This window comes from Acartia tonsa, chromosome 2, assembly GCF_053477335.1.
Source record: "Acartia tonsa isolate MP-2025a chromosome 2, ASM5347733v1, whole genome shotgun sequence".
Taxonomy (NCBI): Eukaryota; Metazoa; Arthropoda; class Copepoda; order Calanoida; family Acartiidae; genus Acartia; species Acartia tonsa.
In genome coordinates this window covers 40,644,046-40,664,080 of record NC_137261.1, presented here as the reverse complement: position 1 = coordinate 40,664,080, position 20,035 = coordinate 40,644,046, and the positions used below count along the sequence as shown (strand labels likewise).

Here is a 20,035-nt window from a genome sequence, read left to right as displayed (position 1 = left end):
ATTTTTAACGATTTTTGCCGTTCTCGCGGTTTTAATGGACATTTAAGGGATAAAGGAGTTGTTAAATAAAGATGACTTATAAATACTTTTATTTTAGCAATTAAATTTGCTAAATTTCATGTGTTCTAAAAAAATTTGTAGTTTTAACTGGTTTTGGCCCAGCAGAAATTCAAATCTGGAGATTAATTATAATATTGCAAAAACATTATATACGCATCAGAGTTAGAGAGAGAGAAATATACGCTTGAGAGAGAATATAATTTAAGTAATTATGTTTATATTCTTATACAAACTTTAAATGAAGATAGCTAGACTTAGAATAAAGGTATTAACACAAAATCAAAAGTGTTTTGAAAATTATGTTATTGTTGTTTATATCTGTAAAAAAAATATTTGAAAACATGTCTTATAAGTGTCCTATTTTACTTATACTGGACCTACCTAAAAATGCCGGGACTCGAACTGGGTGCACCTGACGCTATATTCTTGTTCACAAACATTGTTTGCATTGAAGAAATATTTAAATAGACGTTTATTTTGTTAAAATATTCCTATCCTAACTAAAGTTATGAAGATTTATAAATTTTTTTAAAAATAGGGTAGCTTCGCTCCTCCAAAACAGCAAGACATACTTACCAAATGCACATTAGAAGTTAACAGAGGCAAAATTTAAGTTATTTCCGAGTTAAAGCAAAAGAAATTACATCATTTCTTCAAATACAAGCTTATTTATTGAAGTTTACTTTTGTCTACTCTAAATGTCCCGTTTTTTGGCAAAAGATCACACTGTGTTTAATGCATATAGTGGAATTTTTTGCATCTCTCATCAGGTAATTTAACCTTACAGAACATTATTGATAGCAGTTATTGAACATATATATAAATTGAAATACAATTTTTCATTAAAATAGGGAATACTTTGGTTACATTTGTTAATTTTTTTTATTTCAATGTTACAATTGAATCAACTAAGCTAGTATAGTTAAAATAAAGCTGGAAATCCTTAGGTTGGTTGTGTGATACCTGGGGTGATAAGTGATACGTTTCATTCTAATTGAATTATGGTTTATTTTGTTAAGCCTTGAGGTTAAAGAAAAAATCTTCTTTCGATTTGTGTAAGGAATAAGGTATAGCCAACAAGCGAAATATATTTAAAATCATATTTGGGGCGCAGATAAAAAGGTCGTCAATTTTACTAAGTGTTGCTCCCCAACGACAGCTTAAAATAAGGAATAGCTTTGACTTTTTATGAAATTAATTAAGAATTGTATTTGTGTAGGTACCACAAACGTGTATTCCCCCCATCAGCTTCAGACACGGAAACAAATATCAACCAAAATAACAGGTAAATTAGTGACATCAATTTGGAGAAAAATAAATATGACAACGTCCATAAAAGCATAGCTAAAAAGTTAGACAAACATGAACAAATATAGAGTAAGAACGCATACATAATCATTTAATAAATCATTTAGAAGTACCTTCCATAATATATATATTTATATCATGAATACATAATACGGACATACTTATGACTTAATTATAGAGATGTTCATAATCATATAATGAAATTATGTCTAGAAATCAATAATTCAGAGATAAGATATCTAAATTATATGATAAAATGTAATTGAAAATGCAAACAAATGTTCAACTTTAAAATAAACATTTTGACTTAAGGGATATAGCTCCTATTCTTTCTAATTGATACAGGAATCATCATACTAAGTTTGAAATCTTTAGAGTGCCTAAATTAATAATAAGGACTATGCCATATGGACGGACATACAGACCATAAGTATATAAACGTTTCTTTTTAAAAAGGAAAAACAATTTTAGAAGTTGTGGTAAAATTTATTGTAAACGAAGATATTTTTTGTTTTCTTAGGAGGGTGAAGGTGCACTCCACCATATACGTTAAGATGATATTACCGGGACTTTTAAGAATCCTCACAGTAAAGGAGAACCATATCGGTTTGGTGGTTGGGAATATCTTTCAGTTAAAACACACTACCTGTTACTCTTTTTTGAATATTGCATTTTAGGTAATTATTTATACTGTATATAAAAAGTTTTGTGTATGATTAATGATTTCTGGGCTAGAATTTTATCAGGGCTCTGCAGCCGCGCTAAGCCACCTGTAAGCCTAAGATAAATCAACATTTATATCTACAAAACAATCTGTTTCTAGAATATCATTATTTCTATTCAGTAAAATTTGTTAAGATGTTAAGACCCAAAATGGGCTTTATTTACCGGCTTATACACACGACTACCAAGCCCTAAATTTTACTTTATATATATGTACACATAGTTAATCATGTTTCTTTATGCATTTTACGTTTAACAGGGTGAAAACGGTTGTTAAAAACTTAAATTTACAACACTCTCTTTCCCCATAATTTTAAGTTTTTTTTGGTGTAAAGAGGGAAAAGACAATGGATACTAAATCTACCAAAAACTCTTTCCCTAAAGTATTTACTAGATAACAAAGTCAAGTTTTACACAATAGAGATTTGGGGAAGATTGCTTTTTAGTCCAATGTCCTATCCCTAAATTCATGACTTGTAATGATACTGACAAACATTAAATGACGCAAGTTTCATAGACGTATCAAATGATTGTGGAAGCGGAGCTTCTTTACAAGTGTTAAGATTTGTCGGTTGAATGGTCAATGAGAATGTAATGTAACCTAACACAAATAAACATTCTTTTAGTTTAGTAAGATGAAGTAATTTGAAGGGCTAAAAATAAGAGAATTGCTTTCAATATCCCAATATTTATATCGTTGAGGTTGAGCTTTTTAAACATCCTATTATAGCTTTTAACTTAATTTTTTTTAGGAAGTTTGAGTCATATCCCCCCCCCCCTTTTCGTTATAACTTTTGAAATTTTTAGGCGGCAAAGAAAACGAGATTCAAGAAGAGAGTTGAAGAACGATCCAAAATACAAGGAATTTTTAAAAGCTTAAAAAATATACTAACCCATTATGGGTTTGCAAGGTGTTTTTTATTCCGTCAATATATGTTACATGGTTATGCACTAAGAGGTAAAAAATGATTTTATTCTGTGTTTGTTTAGATAGATATCAAAAACGGTTAAACCGATCGTTAAAATTTCAGGCATGTTTATAAAGAAAAGGACTCCCCTCCAAAAAAATTAATACATCAATTTAGTCAAAGCCCCTTGAGAGGATAGGGGCAAATCTACTATTATTTAAAATTAGAAATAAATTTAAAAATCAAAGCCGCCACCTGTTGATGTCGAGTACACAGGAACATGAACAGACATTCAGTGATTAAAATGATTAATTTCCTAATTTTTAAGAGACTATTTAATTTTTAGAAGATCATTTTTTTCAAGGTTAATTTTTATACAACAGCTGTAAAATCTTTGACTTTGTATCGACACACAATTTCGAATATTTATTTCAAATACATGACAATCAATGTGGAATTTATTATAGCTGACATTTTTTCTACATGTCGTTATAACAACATATTTAGCTAGAATAACCCCATGATAGTCTCGTCGATATTTTGACATAAATCTTAAATTCTATAACTATTTGTTTTTGATTACTAGAATTTCAACACAATTGATGATTTTAGTTTCACAAGCCATACTTAAAATTAATTAATTAAAATTTTTTAATATCAGTTCCTGTTTGTAAATAGTTGTACAGAAGAAGTAGAAACTAAGGAAAATTGTTTGATTATGGGAAAATAAGTCAAAATTAAAACTTTACAAGTATGGTTACATTTTCTTTGCGGTATAGCTTTTCTTTAAAGTGTATAAGTTATACATTTAACGTATGAGGAAAAGTCAAGAATATAGATTATCAGAGATTAAGAAAAGGGTAAATGAACAGTAATTAAATATATCTTTTCAATTATGACAAACGTGATTACCCCTCTAAATTAAAGTACAGGTGAAAAGATTACACAAAACAATTTAATCAAATCTAACCATCCAAAAACGTTAAGCTAACCAATTGTAGAACGAGTTTATTTGAGGGGCATTTCCATTCACAGTTCGCTGTCCCCTAACAAAATAGAATGTTGCTCTTTCTATTATATTACAAACAAAATTAATGGTTGTAGAGTAGCTGCACTGCTACATACCAACCAAATAATTTCACCGCATATTTTCTCAGCCTTCACATTTTTTTTGTTGGCGTGTGTTTTGTACAACATTATATTTTATTTCATTTGATTTTTTACTAAAAAAGGTTAGAAAATGCTAAAGAGATCTACTATTCTATTGAAAGCTTTTATAGTGGCTATAAAAAATGACGTCATACAGGTTCACTATTGGCCTGCCCTTAGAAAATTAGTCTGAAAATGGTCCTATTATTGGAACCTAGTAAAAGTGTCTGACTCTGATTATGACTTAAAAAAAAATTAGCCAATGAGAGTCCACTATAAATTTTACCATTGGTCAATTACTGTGTATACTGGCCTCTCATTGGCTATTTTTTTACGTTATAATCAGAGTCAGACACTTTTACTAGGTTCCTATTATTAGTCATTTGTATAAAGAAGTATTTTATTGTCCATTTTGAAGAAGACTGTGTTAGTAGCTAAAAGGCATGAGGAAAATAATTAGATATTTTAACATAAAATATCTAAAAAGTTCAAGGTCAGGTTTAAATCAACCTATTACATAACTTTTATTTATCTTGTAGCGAAGGATTCGCTAACCACTGAATCGATATGGTTCTCTATTACAGTAAGGATTTTTATAGGTCCATGGAAGGTTTACAATTTTTTGGGTCTTCATTTTAGAAATATGATTAAGATTGGTCTTTTTATCTGGAGATTTATAGATTTATTAAATTTAATTACATAACTTTTATTTATCTTGTAGCGAAGGATTCGCTAACCACTGAATCGATATGGTTCTCTATTACAGTAAGGATTTTTATAGGTCCATGGAAGGTTTACAATTTTTTGGGTCTTCATTTTAGAAATATGATTAAGATTGGTCTTTTTATCTGGAGATTTATAGATTTATTAAATTTAAAGTAATTTATTTTTCCATGAAAATCATATTTTTTCGTAACAGTCAAAGATTTCAAAAACGCTTAGAAACATTTTAAAAATTCTTTAGAATAGATTCAAATTTACCTTCTTGAAGGAGTAAATCTAAGTGTAAGTGGCTTTCATTCAAAGCAACGCTTTATATACCTTTGATCTCAAATGTATATTTTCTTATTTCAGCAGACAAAAATTAACACCAACTTTTAAGTTTTTACCACCAAATATACTTAAGTCTGTTCTTAAAATACTAAAACATACTAAAGATACTAAAACACAGAATTGATAGGTCTAAATGTGAGGTTTTGTATTAAACCTTAGCAGTTTTTAATCTTTTAATTTTACGTATCCTACAAGAAAACTGTTAACAATTTGATAATGTTTGTAATATAAAACATGCATTACATAACAAACATACACACAGTAAGACAGACAGGTGAGGTAAACCAAACTTTAAAAAATAATATTTTTAAGGTTTAATGCTATTTAAAAAAAAGTTTAAAAGGAGGATAATGAATCACCTAAAGAACAATCTTTTCCCTCTTTGGATTTTTGAAGATATAAACATAATATTCAAATTTTCAAAATTCAAAAAGAGATACTTTGGCTTTCCGTTTTTATCTTCATTTTGAATAAACATAAATAAAAATATATCAAAATGTATCTACACTTAAAGTTTACTGACATACTGACTTTACTAGAACTTATTCATTTTACAATTTATTCTCTTTTATAATATAATTTTTGGTAGTATGATACAAAAAAATTATTGATAATCTTTGCTTAACTTTATTTAATCATTTAATATCTACATGCTTGTATACATGTAAGTGCTAACAAATCCTTCCAAATTTACTAAAAGCGAGGGCAGGTACATAGATTGAAAATAATAAAATTTTATATTTCTCTATTAATTACAGCCATATTTATCCAAATTTCTTATTCAATTTTATAAGTACAAACTTGCCTATTATGCTCAACTTTAATAATTTATTATATATAATGATTTATTTTTAAGAAAGCCAAACCTTGTTCTGAGATGAAAGTTGAATATGGCAATCAATGAATTTGTATGTTTGTATTCTAATCACAACATTCAATTCACTTTACATTACCTTAATACTTTCTAGGGGCTTCGCCCCCCACAATTAATAGCTGTAAAAAATATAATTTAATATTTTTTTATAATTGAACTGATAAGCAAATTAGCAGTTAGCAAGATCTTAATGGATACACAAATGGATATACAGAAAGACTTTATATTAAAGATTTTTTTCGGGGGATGGCTTAGCTTTGTTACAGTTTTTCCATCTATTGTACTGCTCGACTAGATACTTCTAGTTAGGGAGGAATTGAATTCGATATACAAATTTTTCCTTTAAGATTTAAAAAGAAATCAAATTTTTTTGAGAAAGGGGTAATTCTTTTTTTCTAGGAGCGATTTCTCTAAGCGGGGAGGTGTTACCCTCCACCAAAATAGTTATAAACCTTACCTAGATATTAAGTATTTAAACAAATAAAACTCAATATGAAATACTCAAGAAAGGAAAATCTACCTTCAAGTAAAAAGTTCGATATTTACAGAATTTATATTGGTATAATATGGTATAGAAATGATAAAAGCATTTTAATATATTTCTGCCATTTCTCACACTCTCTCATTTTTTGCTAGAAACTGAATGGTGTTCCATAGTTTCCACAGATCTATTTGGTCAATTCATTAGGGCGACAATTAAAATCAACAATACAAATTTCAAATTCACATTAACTCATGTCCATCAATAAACAACCGAACTTTTATGCAATGTTGATTTTTTTGCAATTTTCTTAGCAGATATGAAATACTTTTAAGTAATCAAAATTTGCGAAAGTAATCACACACCAAACTAAATAATTTATACCAAATGTAGAAAAGGATATTTTTACATTTGACCTAACAAACAAAATTTTAATGGATATGACCGAAAAATATGTTATTTTCATTTTAAAGTTCTTTTAGACTTTTGAATAAATTATTGTTGCGAATAATGCTCAGATTATATTTGTTGTCGTTTCATAAATGAATGGGCTTTTAAAACATATTTGATCAGGGCTATTTGGAGAAGGTTGAAATAATAATGAACAACCCGCAGGGCTGTGAAAAATACCCCTACATGGACATGGATGAACAATGTAAGTATATTTTCATTGTAAAGACACAATATATATGTATAAGCAAACAATTGAAAGCTAAAAATCTTTTTTTTTGTGAAGGCTACTAATGATACTAATACTACTTTTGCGGGTTTTACAAAAGACTCTAAAAATTGAACCTACCTACTTTGTAAGGCACAGACATCTAAAAGTTAAAGAAGGGAAAATTACTTGGCTCCAATATAGGTTGTTTATATTTACTGTACCACGGGTTTTAGGTGAAGGATCTTGAGTCTAGCCTTGAATTGACAAGTTGAATCTTCAAGATCAACTCAACCCAACGACAACTAAATCTTTTTGTTTGATTTACTTGAGTTGAAACTAATTTATTAAAGATCTTTTATATTGCCTATAAAAAAGGGGATAAATTGAAAGCATTTGGCCGAAGTATCCCAAATGATGTCATATCAAAATAAACCATTATTCCAGTTTAATTTTGAAAAAAAATATTTAGATGAAGTAAAAGTGAATGCTCCAGATTCGCCTGGAACCGCCCAGATTATTGCCTTCCATGTGTGGGGTATTCTCCGAGGTATGGAGACTTTCAGTCAGCTGGTCTATGCTTCAACACAGTATGGAGACGCACTACAGGTACAAATTTATAGTACATGGAAATTGAGGAGAGGGAAGTTGACCCTCCTTTTGAATTTTACATCTTTTTAAAAAGAATATTAAATTTATGGGAGTTATTTTTTCCTCTTGCGTGGGTGGAGGAACCCTCTCCAAAATATCAAAAGACACAGATAGACAGTCATCCTGTTAATATTATATAAGGAGATATATATTTATTACATATTCATCGTATAATAGGTAATTGTCTGCGGACAGTAAAATCTTTGAAATATGTACATTTTGATTGGAATTTGTCAATAATACGATACGAAAAATGATTTCTAAGTATGGTTTCCATTCAACAAAGATATTTCATTACTGCAGCCACTCTATAATTAGCGTATGTTCGTCAAGCAACGATTGTTTATCATTCAGTGTCTTTACACTAGTCTTGCTGTCTTAACTCAACAGAAATTACACTATCTAGTTCCACTGAATACCCTATGTCTTGTATATCAATTTCTATTTCAATTTCTAATTCTACTTTTCGTTCATAACAAAAAATGTTTAAATACTACTTATTTTATTTGTAAATTAATTTAAGTTTGATGGCAACTTACATTCTGGTTATGATACAAGTTCAATAGAAGTGAGTAGTAAGCTTTATTTTTTTTTATCTTTTGGCTATGTTCGAAGCTGCTTTTTTAAAAAAATGATACGCATGATTTGAACTATATCAAGACTTGATCCTATTCTTTTATCTGTATCTAGATGTCTAAGTATGAAAAAACTCTATATGTATATTTTTAGTACTTGGTGAACAGTACAATGGTGATGGATTCTCCCAGATTTTCTCACAGAGGCCTTCTACTTGATACGTCCAGGCATTACATTGCTAAGTCTGTACTAAAGGTGAGTTTACATTAGAACCATCACATTTTATTTATCTTATAAAGTCTTGCTGTCCGTCTGGATGAAACTTAGAATCTAAATAACCACTGAACCTATTATGCTATGCTTTCAAGAGATATCTCAACTGGTGGTCAAACCATTGTTTGAGGCTAGGTTTGGGAGTTACAACAATACCCTTAAAAATACCACCTCGCTCCCAAACAAAAGAAATATGAGATAAAATATATAATATAATAGAAAACTAACCTAAATATAATATAATAGAAAACTAACCTAAAATGTAATGTTGATACCCTCTGATAAAATAGGTATAAACCTTCCCTGGACATATTAGGAGATTTTTGGCTACCGAGATCCTTAGGTACACAGAGACAGACAAATATTCTGTAAATATTTGGAAGAATGGAAGAAATTGATTCTTTTTGATAATTTAGAGCAAATTTTTATTAAAGAAAAAGCTATAGAGTTGCGATAGAAATAAAATTTCTACAATTAATAATTTGATATCCCTTAATAAATAATAGTCTAATTGTCTAATTAAATTGAAACAATTAACAAAAATGATGACTACATGGTATTGAAAACAAAATAATTTATGTTTATCAGGTATCTAAAGGATATATCTCATTACTACTATAAAAATTTTAAATTTACATTAATCTATTCTAGAATATCTTTGAAGAATGAATAAACAATAATTTGTCTAAAAATCATTTTATAACAGTTTTTTGAATAATATGTTGCTTCTTCGTAACTAGGAGTGTTAATTTACTATAATGATAAAGTGAAAACGTCTTAGAAAAGGTTACTTAGTGACATTGATTTGATCGAAAGCACATTATAGTGCCTATGAAAAAATGACGTCATACAATACAAATGACCAATGATAGTCCAGTATAAATTTTACCATTGGCCAATCAAAATGTATACTAGCCTATCATTGGTCATTTGTATTGTATGGCATTATTTTTATAGGCACTATAAGCTGCTTTTCATTGATTAACTTTAAGGCCCTACTGTTTTTTTCAAGTTTATATTCTTAATCATGGATAAATTATGGCTTTATAACACCTTTGTAAAAGATTTTTATTTGTATTTATTCAGTTACATTTATTCCTGGTATTGTTTACTGAATCATTAAATTTGTTCTTTGAATCAAAATGATTATATTGTCAAATTATAAACAAATTTTATTTGCTGTTGTTTCAACTTTAGATTTATACAATACATAATTAAAAATAACAAGGATGACAACATCCATAAAAGCGAAGCACTGAAACTGTAGGACAAACGGACATTAACACTTATATATATATAGTGTCAGAACTGAATAATCATAATATAAATGTATAAGAGTTGAAGCAAAATTGTAAGTGTAAATTTGTTGAAAAACTGCTTGATACAGGATAATGTTTATGGACATACTTACATTTTAGGACTTGATTATAGAGTTGCTTTGCTTGAAACATTATACTTTGTTGTCCCAGGAATAAACAAACCAAAAATCAGATCAATCGGATGATTAGATCACAAAAACATTTGTTGCTAAAAAGTAAAAAAATCAACATGTTTAAAATGGACGTACAGACATTCTTGTAATGATTATAGAGTTGCTACGCTTTCTAAATCGTACCTAACTACTAAAGGAATCACCATGCGAAGTTTGAAATCGATAGGACAATTCTAACATGCCTAAATTACCTAAAAAAGCTATCCGTTTGTGACGGACGGACGGACGGACGTACGTACGGACCGACCCTAATTATAGAAAAGCTTCGTTTTAAATAAATCGTATTCCTTCAGGGAGAGGGGGATGATCATATAGATCCCCATACGTATTTTTATTTATTTCATTTTTGTGAAAAGAATTTTCTCACCTTTCAAACGACGCAAAATTTCGTGAAATTTATTTTGATCCATCCATCCTGGCAGACTGGCGGAAGCCCCCCTTACCCGGAATAAGGATTTTCAGGAGCCCCCCCTCCCCCCCTCCAATAGGATTATGTATGGATTGATTACTTATGTTATTTAAAACCAGGCATAGGCTAGGTAGCAATATTTTTAATAATTTTTCAGGGTATGTTTTAGTCTGAAACGTTTTGACTATTGTAATAAATTACAGTTTAATCCCACTATACAAACTAATGAAATGTTTAAATAAATATATCAGATTAATTTAAATATTCATATTAGTTAGAGTATATAGAGGGTCAATGTAAACCTTTTTTTAGGACAATCTTGACTTAATGGAGATGAACAAGTTAAATGTTTTCCACTGGCATATGACGGATGATCCCAGCTTTCCATACGTGTCGAAGAAATTCCCAGAACTAAGGTATATTATATTGGTACCCAAAGTTCTATTATAAATCCTCTTATTCTATTGCGCAAGAATATTGGGCACTTTTATCAATTCCTGTTTGATTGCTAAAACTTGCAATCTCACGCCTATTGGCAAGCTCTCGCCTATTGGCATATCCCTGCCTTTTTAAAATTAATTGTATGTATTGTTATTCTTATTTAGTGCTAAAGGTGCTTGGCATCCAACTATCGCCGTGTACACACAAGAAGATGTAGCTGACATCATTGAATATGCCAGGTACGTTAACAGGTCCAACTTATGGACAGACCCTGATTAAGGAAAAGCTTTGCTTTTGAAATCATATTATTAAAGCAGCTTATAGTGCCTGTAAAAAATGACATTATACATTACATATGATCTATGATAGGCCAATACACAGATTATTTTACCAATGGCAGGCCAGTATACATTTCAATTGACCAATGGTAGGCCAGTATGACGTCATTTTTTATAGGCACTATAAAAAGCTTTCATACTATTTGATTTAAAAGTTTTCCTTAACATTATATGTTAATATAACCACTGAAAATAAATAATAATAATATTGGTATTAATAAAAAAGTTAATTATTGTTATAGAGGCTTTTCATAATCATTCATTTTCTGTAGGCGAATGAATAAAAAATGAACCATTTATGATAGGATAGATGTAACACTGCCAGTTGGATTCTTAAAAAGTAGATTTTTAAAAAGTATTCAATAATTATATATGACTTTAAAATTTGAGATTATTTACAATTGTCGAGGATTTTTAATATTACTTTAGAAGATTTCTTGCGAAAATAATTTTTATTTGATTTTATAAAGAACCCATCTCAGTTCTGAGTCTATTTATACACTTGCTTACACTTATATCCTTTTAATAATTGATATGTGAATGAGTAAAGTCAGTAATGCGGAGAAAAAATAGATTTTCTGTGCTAAATTTATTAAATTTCCTAAGTAATTTTAAAGTTCACTTATATTTAGTCATACTTCTTCCGATTGTATCTTTGAAAGGAAATAACAGGAGTGAAACATTTTTTTGGTTTGTTAACACATCACTGTATTCCTGTAAAAATATTTGTAAATATAAATATAGGTTGTTATATCCTTGAGACTTATTAAATATTTATCCCTGGTATAAAAGTCTGGACTACAGAAAACCAGTTGGGAGGATGAAATTAAGTCTAAGAAATACTAGTTTAGACAAAAAGAAATAGATGCGAGGTTGATAACAGTTCTTTTCCCTAACAATATCAGTTAAAACGTTAGTAAACTATTTATGTCCTACTACAAAGTATATGTTATTGTATGTATGTATATTTATAATTTATGCAATAAACAGCATCGGAAGGGCAGTGTCACCCCCCCCCTCCCCACCACAGGACCAGTAGACCTGGAAAGCACAACCTCATCAGTTAAACGGTTAGCGATATTTCAAAGATCGAACGAACAGACAAACGGATGGATTGACATTTTTCTACTGTGTATCATACAAAAAAGTTAAGAAAGAAAATTGTAGCATCCTAACTGTAGCAAAGCCCTGATAAGCTACAAATTGTATGCATAATTCTTACATAACACGTATATACACAACATTTATTTCATATGAATACATTTATTTTCTTTATTTTTACACTCATGTTATTTTCTATAATTCTTAGACTTAACCACTGTCAAGTTTTGATGTCTATTATGCTTTTCGTGTTTTTTTTAGATTTGTCCTTATTTATTTGACATTTCACACTAGAATACAGAAAATTGTATATTAATTGGAATTAATTATTAATCAAATCATAGATTAATAATAATCATTAAATGAAAGATAAAACAAAGAGGAAAACAAGAGATTTTTAATTAAAATCAAGCAATATATACTTTGAAGCAATCACTATTCAAATTGAAAGAAAATAATAAAACTCAAAAGTTTTTTATTTAAAAGAAACATTTATTTCAATTATTTGATTTGCTGTGCAATAATTGATCTACAAACTAACAGAAATTGGGCTTAAGCAAACAAAGCTGGCGAAATAAAAATAGATTTAACACACACAATTTCTGTTTTCTATTTATTTTACTTTAGATTTATTGATTTTTTTCATTTTTTTAAATGTCATCTGTATAAGTAAGCAGGTAAAATGTCAAAAGACTAATTACAAATTCTTAAGTTGCCTCTTAACTGGTCTAAAATAGCCTTTTTTACATAACAGAGGGAAAATTTATTTTTAGCCAAAGGCCATTTCTAAGTTTTTTTCTTAAAACTGGTAATTGATTTTACAAAAATAATGTATAGGCTTTAAGTTGCTGATATTTAAAAGATTATCTAATATACAAAATATAATTTATGTGATACAATAATTTAGAATGCGCGGTATCCGAGTTGTTAGCGAGTTTGACACCCCTGGCCACACACAATCATTTGAACCTGGCCACCCTGGTTTACTTACTGAGTAAGTATTGCCTTCAGCATATATTTGACACCTCTGTGCATACACAGAGAGAGAGAGAGAGAGAGAGAGAGAGAGAGAGAGAGAGAGAGAGAGAGAGAGAGAGAGAGAGAGAGAGAGAGAGAGAGAGAGAGAGAGAGAGAGAGAGAGAGAGAGAGAGAGAGAGAGAGAGAGAGAGAGAGAGAGAGAGAGAGAGAGAGAGAGAGAGAGAGAGAGAGAGAGAGAGAGAGAGAGAGAGAGAGAGAGAGAGAGAGAGAGAGAGAGAGAGAGAGAGAGAGAGAGAGAGAGAGAGAGAGAGAGAAAAATAGAGAGAGATATTTTATATCAGGGAGAAGATAATTCAACATACTTTTAGATGTTATGACGGAGATACGAAGAATGGTTTCCTTGGACCAATGAATCCAACCAAAAAGAGAGTTTATGCTTTTGTAGAGGAACTTTTTGAAGAAATAACACAGGTAGAAATTCATGCATTAGGCATGATGTTTTTGAAAATAGTACCCAAAATAATGAAACATTTTAGGAATTGTACTTGAACTCACAATCTATGGGAGCTTTTTGTTGAACATATTTTTAAAGAATAATTTTTTATCAATAATGTGTTCTCATGTAAGAGTTTTTTTTCCTAAAATAACCAAAAAAGATAATCATATGAAATTGAGGGATTTAGTAATGTGCGAATTGTTATTGAAAAAGTTGGAAAATACCACTAAAAATCAAATTGAATAAAGGCCAAATAAAATGGCATAACTAAAATAGTAATATTTCTGACGGAAAATAAAACGTATTTAAAATTTGCATTTATCATTCGAGTATGATTTTCTTGTTCTAATATTTCAAAAACTACTAAGTAGAATTTTTTCTTCCAAATGTAAAAAAAATAACATTAATATCACTGATTTAATCAACATTCTGTTAATTTAGGTTTTCCCTGACAAGTATGTTCATCTAGGAGGTGACGAAGTTGATTATAAATGCTGGTAAGTCTCCAAACTAAATGTTATTACAGTCTTAATTTTATTAATAAGAAAAGTATAATAAGTAGTATACATCATAGAGGAGCAAATAGGGGTCCTAGATTTTGTACTAAGAGAGTCCATATTTTGTTAGAGTTGTATTTTTTTTTATTTTGGGATCAAAGCTGTAGTTTTGGAGAAAAAAGCCGTCAATTCTGCTGCTAGAGTAAAAAATAAATAGAAAACCTAACAATGAATAAAAAAAACATAGGAATAAATATTTCCCCATTCTCCTTTACAGATGTCATTTTCTTCTCAATTTTTTTCAATACACCTTTTATATAACGCATACATTAGCTTACTATAACACAAGATATGAAAGAATTATTGCTTTTCAGTCCTTGTAATTAAGTTTTCCCTGTAAACCAATAAATGTTTTATTAACCCTCTACTCATGGATAAGGGAATACATTACTGCAAAAAATATGTCCCCTTCATAATATCGAGAAAAAAACTAAATACCAAAAAGTGGGAATACAATACGCAGATTATTAATTTATCTCGTATTGTCCTTTCCCTGAATTGCAACCCTGAACTACAGAAATTGCAATTTTGCTTCTGTTGTGGAGAAAACTTAAGATTCTACGCTTTTAAATTACAACAACAACAAAATTTAGCTATGCATTTTTCTTTTGATCTATATAGGCATCTTAAAAATTAGATGATGGTTGACAAACCATTTATAACAAAGGATGTCAAGGGTGGGACAATGGATATGAATTAACATTATTATGATGAATGAAATTATAAGACTAAGAAAGTTGCTGTACGAATGAAAATATGATTACATCGTGTCAACACTACCCAGGAATATATGTATATTGAATTACAGTGGTTTCCGAATTTTTGAATAGTTATTTCTCGCATCGTATTATAAACAGCTTTCCGCGGATATAGAATGTACAATTATAAGATTATAACCAGTTTTTTCGTATTGATGAGAACCGGTTCTTATCCACCGGATTCGAATGAATACGAGAAAATAAGTTCTCTCATTCGTAGTCTTAAAAAATTGTGGGACTCTAAGAAATTCATAGGTTGCACTATCTAGCACTGTTAATTCTTGGGGGTGTACATCAATATATTTTTCATTGTCTTACCCCTTAATATCCCTGACTATACCAGATCATGTGTGAATTCCACAAAGTTTCCCACTGCTATTTTATTTGTGAAATGTTATACACCATCTGGATACAACACAAGTTAATATGTTGCATATTTTTCATTGCTTTCAGAAGCGAAACTACTATTTAATTCCAAATGTTGGTATGTTTGTCTATTACGTTAAGGGAGGAACTTAATTTTCTAGGCTGGTATTCAAGATAGAATGCTCATAGAATACTTCAAAGCTCACATAGTTAAATAATTTTCACACTTTATGAGTAGATCGTATATAAAAAGTCATTAAATTAACTTAAGATAAAAATCACCTCCAAGTAAAAATGTTTTAATGTATTTTATTTGTCACAAGATTAATTTGTCTTTTATTGATTCTTTTACATAAGAAAATTTTCTAAAAATTTTAGGAAGAGTAACCCTGATATAAGTGAGTTTATGAACAAATGGAACCTGACAGGACAGTACGCCAAGCTAGAGAGTATTTACATCAAGAAACTTCTGGATATTATTAGCTCATTCCCAACTAAAAATGGATACATAGGTATAATTTGGGATTAGGGAAAGAAAACGGGGTCATGTGAAGAAAACGAAGTTGCGTGTTTCGGCGTTCTTTCACTGTAGCTATTTCCTTTTTTTAGCCCTTGCAGGGTGCTCCAACCCTTCGGGGCTAATTTCCTAACCTGTAAACATTTACATAACCTAATTTAACATAAAATAACCTATTAAAAGCTAATGGGAAAATACGACAAAACACGCTACTTCCTTTTCTTTCCATGATCCAAAATGTATAGTTCTTTCTTCATCGAGTATTTAAATTGAAGTGTTTATTTAATTATTGATTTGTTTGCTAGGATTGCATGTTAATATATACATTAACAAATGACTTTTAAATACGAAATATGATTTACTTGTCTAATTTGAAAGATAAATGACTAAAATAGTGGTGTAGATCTCTATTTTGCCAGAATTAATGCTGTTATCCTTGTTTTTTTATGTGTGTACATTTTAAATTGTAATAAAAATCATTTAAAGCAAACCATTAATCCTATTAAATATCAAATTTATAATTAATTATAACTTTGAATGTTTCAGTATGGCAGGAGGTGTTTGATAATGGAGTTAAAGTGAAAAATGATACAATCATTCACGTTTGGAAGGTAAGCTGATAATTATAATTTTAATTCAAAATATAAAAATGGAAATATTTTCTATTCCCAATTAGAAAATATATCTATTAGTAACTCCACAATAGCAAGGCTTTGCAAAAGAAATGGTGTTTGTAAAAAAAGCTCATTTGATTTAAAGCAAAGAAGGTACATAACTTTTGTAAAACTTCCATAAATAATTAAGTTACAACATTCTATAAGTAGCTGAAATTTTTTAGTGATTGCCGAAAATACATATTGACAAACCCCTAACGTTTAAGTAGCTCAGTAGCTGCGATCAAAAATTTATATTTGATCCTATTGAATTATTTTATTATTTACTGAAATTATGTCTTTTAAAATTCATCTTGTATGTGAAATCAAACGCTTTACTTATGTCTAAAGTACAATAATTAGGTGTAGTCTTTTTCGTGGCAACTTCGTATTTTCACTGTAGCTTTTCTCCTATTTCTAGCCTTTGGGGGGGGGGGGGGCTCTAACCCTGCGGGTCCAATTGCCTAACCATGCGGGGCAGTCACCAAACATAACCTAAAATGAACTCAAAAGCTATTTTGAGAGTACGAGAAAAAGTGGCGTTGCCACGAAAGGGACTATACCCCAATAATCTTCTAACAAAATTAAGGATCTCTAAAGCCATACATGTTAAAAAAAATTAATTTTAAAAAAATATCTTAAAGGTCTCACGTTTCTGTTTGCCGTTTTTAACAGACAAACGGAGTTTGAATTTATGAAATTTATGAAAGTTCTGCAAAATGTGGTAAAAAAATTAAAAGAACAAGAGTATACAAACATTCAACGTTAGGGCAATATCAGTAGTGGAAAAATTAGTGTTACCAATTAAAAAAAAAAATTATGTGGAATATTTATTATTGATTTGCCTATTCTCGTATTTGTGTGTGACAAATTAAATTGAAGTTAATAGCACTTAATTAAATAGAAATACATCAAATAAATCTAGCTTTGCCAAAATTAATTTTAAAGGTTAAAATCTAATTAAACCAATTAACAACTATCATTGATTTTAGAAATGATTATGATATATTAAATAGATAATAGATTTAAATATATATATTTTTTCTGACTAAACATTGTTCAACACGTATAATTAAATTAGTTGTTAAGACACAAGCTTTTAAAAATATCTTAAAATCTTTACAGTAGAGCAATATCTGCCTTATTTCCAGGTAAAGCTTAGAATCTATATTGTTTAGCCAAATGAATTGAAAATGATTGCTAATATATATTCATGTAAGTATATCTTCATGTCTTAAAATTCGGACTTGAAATAGACTGAGTAAAATCTAAACATTCACATAAAACCAAATAAAATTAAAACTTATTTAGGGACAATGGGAATGGGAAATGGCTAAAGTAACAAGTTCTGGACTAAGAGCTATCCTCTCCTCTCCATGGTACCTCAACTATATCAAGTAAGTTTTTGGATTAATAGTTAGGTATTGAGATGGTTGGTCGATGTGTCAGCAATGCTTTTCTGATGGAAAGTTTAGAAAAATGCAAATAATTAGGTATTCCTCATTAACATATGAACCCCATTAAAAAATTAGGTTTCAAGTAAAATACATAAGCTAAGACAAAGGAATTACTAACAGAACTACAAACAAGATTTTAAGAGTAAATTCACTACTATAATTAGGTTTTATAACCTTGTGAAAAATGATAGACTTTTTATGAAGAAAAATATATAAAATTATGACTCGGCAGCCGTAAATTTTTGCTGCTGTTGTGTTGTACTGACGAACAAAAATACAAAATACGCGGCGGTTTTAGCGACTGCTGATCAAAAAACCAAGAAAATTAATTGAACTTGTTGAAAAAACGGCAGTTTCGTTAAAATAGTCAGTATAAGTCAACAGTCGCTGTTTGATTGCAGCTACTACGATGTAACAGCTAACTAGCGAGAATAGCTGCGGCATGCTAAAGAGGTTGTTAAATTCGTCTGCGGCTTCCGTACCCTGATATAAATATTATCAAAACCAATCCAAATCTGTGTAGAAAATATGTCAAATAATATTCCCTCCAGATAGAGATGTTGTCATTAGTTTTGTTACAATCTGCCCACAGCATGTCAAACTTTACAAATTAAGAAATGGGTTGTTAGGGAATTGTACCCTTATTTGTCATCTATAAGAATTATCTATTCAACCTATTCTGGAGAGGGAGAGGGCAAAATAAGCACAACTTTCAATTTTTTGAGATGTTAATTAGTTTCTTCTAGATTTTCTTATAAAAAAAGAACGAAAGATATAAAATTTAAGCTATTTTTTAAGGTTTCTGTAAATTCAGTTAACAGAATAGATGTTCTAGAAGATATTTAAAACCCTGATTAAAATTAGTTAAACGAGATTGGGGGTTCGGGGGGGGGGGGGTATATCTTACAGATCATCAAAGAAGGACAAAACTATTGTTTCAAATTATAGAAAGCATAACAGATTAGCAAACTAAACTTGGGATTATCATATTTTGAAAATATGTAATGATTAATCTGTTTTTAGCAGCGAAGCTTCTCAAAACATATTTTATGAACCGTATTGCGGTTATTTGGTTTGTCTATCATCTGTTTTCTTTTATTCTATGAATATCACCATAAGTGTGCTTATATTTTAATATCAGCTATGCCCCTAGCATCTAGGGGCTCTGTATTCGAAAGGGCAAAGAGGGGCTACAAAAATAGCTTAAAACCATCCAAAGAATTAAATATAAAAATAAAATAGCCTAAAACCATCACAGAACATATGTAAAGCTTACTTAAAAACGAGAACTTTATCGCTTTCATAGAGATCTTAACCTTACTACTTTATCAGGGATACTACTTTATATAAAAGGATTTTTCGTATTATAAACAAAAACTTAAAATAGAAATGGTAATGTGTAGATTATAAGGCTTTTGTATTTGATATTTTATACTGCTTGCAGTTCAAAGTTTTCAGATAAATCTTTCATGCCTAAGAAATAGGATAATTTCAATAGTGCCCCGATTATGCATAACTTTAAAAGTTTAAATAAGAGACCAGGTAGAAGGTAAAAGGGAAGTGGTTTCCAAGAAGACAAAGTAAGTCCCTCAAAAAAATTCTTACATCATAAAAATGAGGGATAAGGAGAGGAGTAAGAAAGAAGACCCCTAAAAAAGAGACGTATAATCCCTCATTTTTATGAAGTCACATTGAGCGACTTTCTTTGTCTTCCTTTTCCAAAATAGTACATTGCTTATATAAAAATCGGGGCAGATT

General features: G+C 29.7%; 1 protein-coding gene across 5 annotated transcripts in view; it reads left to right on the top strand.

The window, feature by feature from the left end:
• Nucleotides 1–20,035, top strand: part of LOC145311854 (beta-hexosaminidase subunit alpha-like) — a 33,672-nt gene that overhangs the window by 7,666 nt on the left and 5,971 nt on the right. For 3 of the 5 annotated variants that reach the window (XM_080150857.1, XM_080150859.1, XM_080150861.1), the window contains exons 4-17: nt 1,280–1,345; nt 2,899–2,954; nt 7,131–7,211; nt 7,687–7,823; nt 8,389–8,433; nt 8,595–8,696; nt 10,928–11,031; nt 11,221–11,295; nt 13,403–13,489; nt 13,842–13,944; nt 14,411–14,466; nt 16,029–16,162; nt 16,714–16,778; nt 18,132–18,217. In XM_080150857.1, coding sequence (XP_080006983.1) covers nt 1,280–1,345; nt 2,899–2,954; nt 7,131–7,211; nt 7,687–7,823; nt 8,389–8,433; nt 8,595–8,696; nt 10,928–11,031; nt 11,221–11,295; nt 13,403–13,489; nt 13,842–13,944; nt 14,411–14,466; nt 16,029–16,162; nt 16,714–16,778; nt 18,132–18,217 — 1,197 coding nt within the window. The remainder of the gene's footprint in view (nt 1–1,279; nt 1,346–2,898; nt 2,955–7,130; nt 7,212–7,686; nt 7,824–8,388; nt 8,434–8,594; nt 8,697–10,927; nt 11,032–11,220; nt 11,296–13,402; nt 13,490–13,841; nt 13,945–14,410; nt 14,467–16,028; nt 16,163–16,713; nt 16,779–18,131; nt 18,218–20,035) is intronic. The other 2 variants (XM_080150858.1, XM_080150860.1) reach the window with 1 other exon arrangement.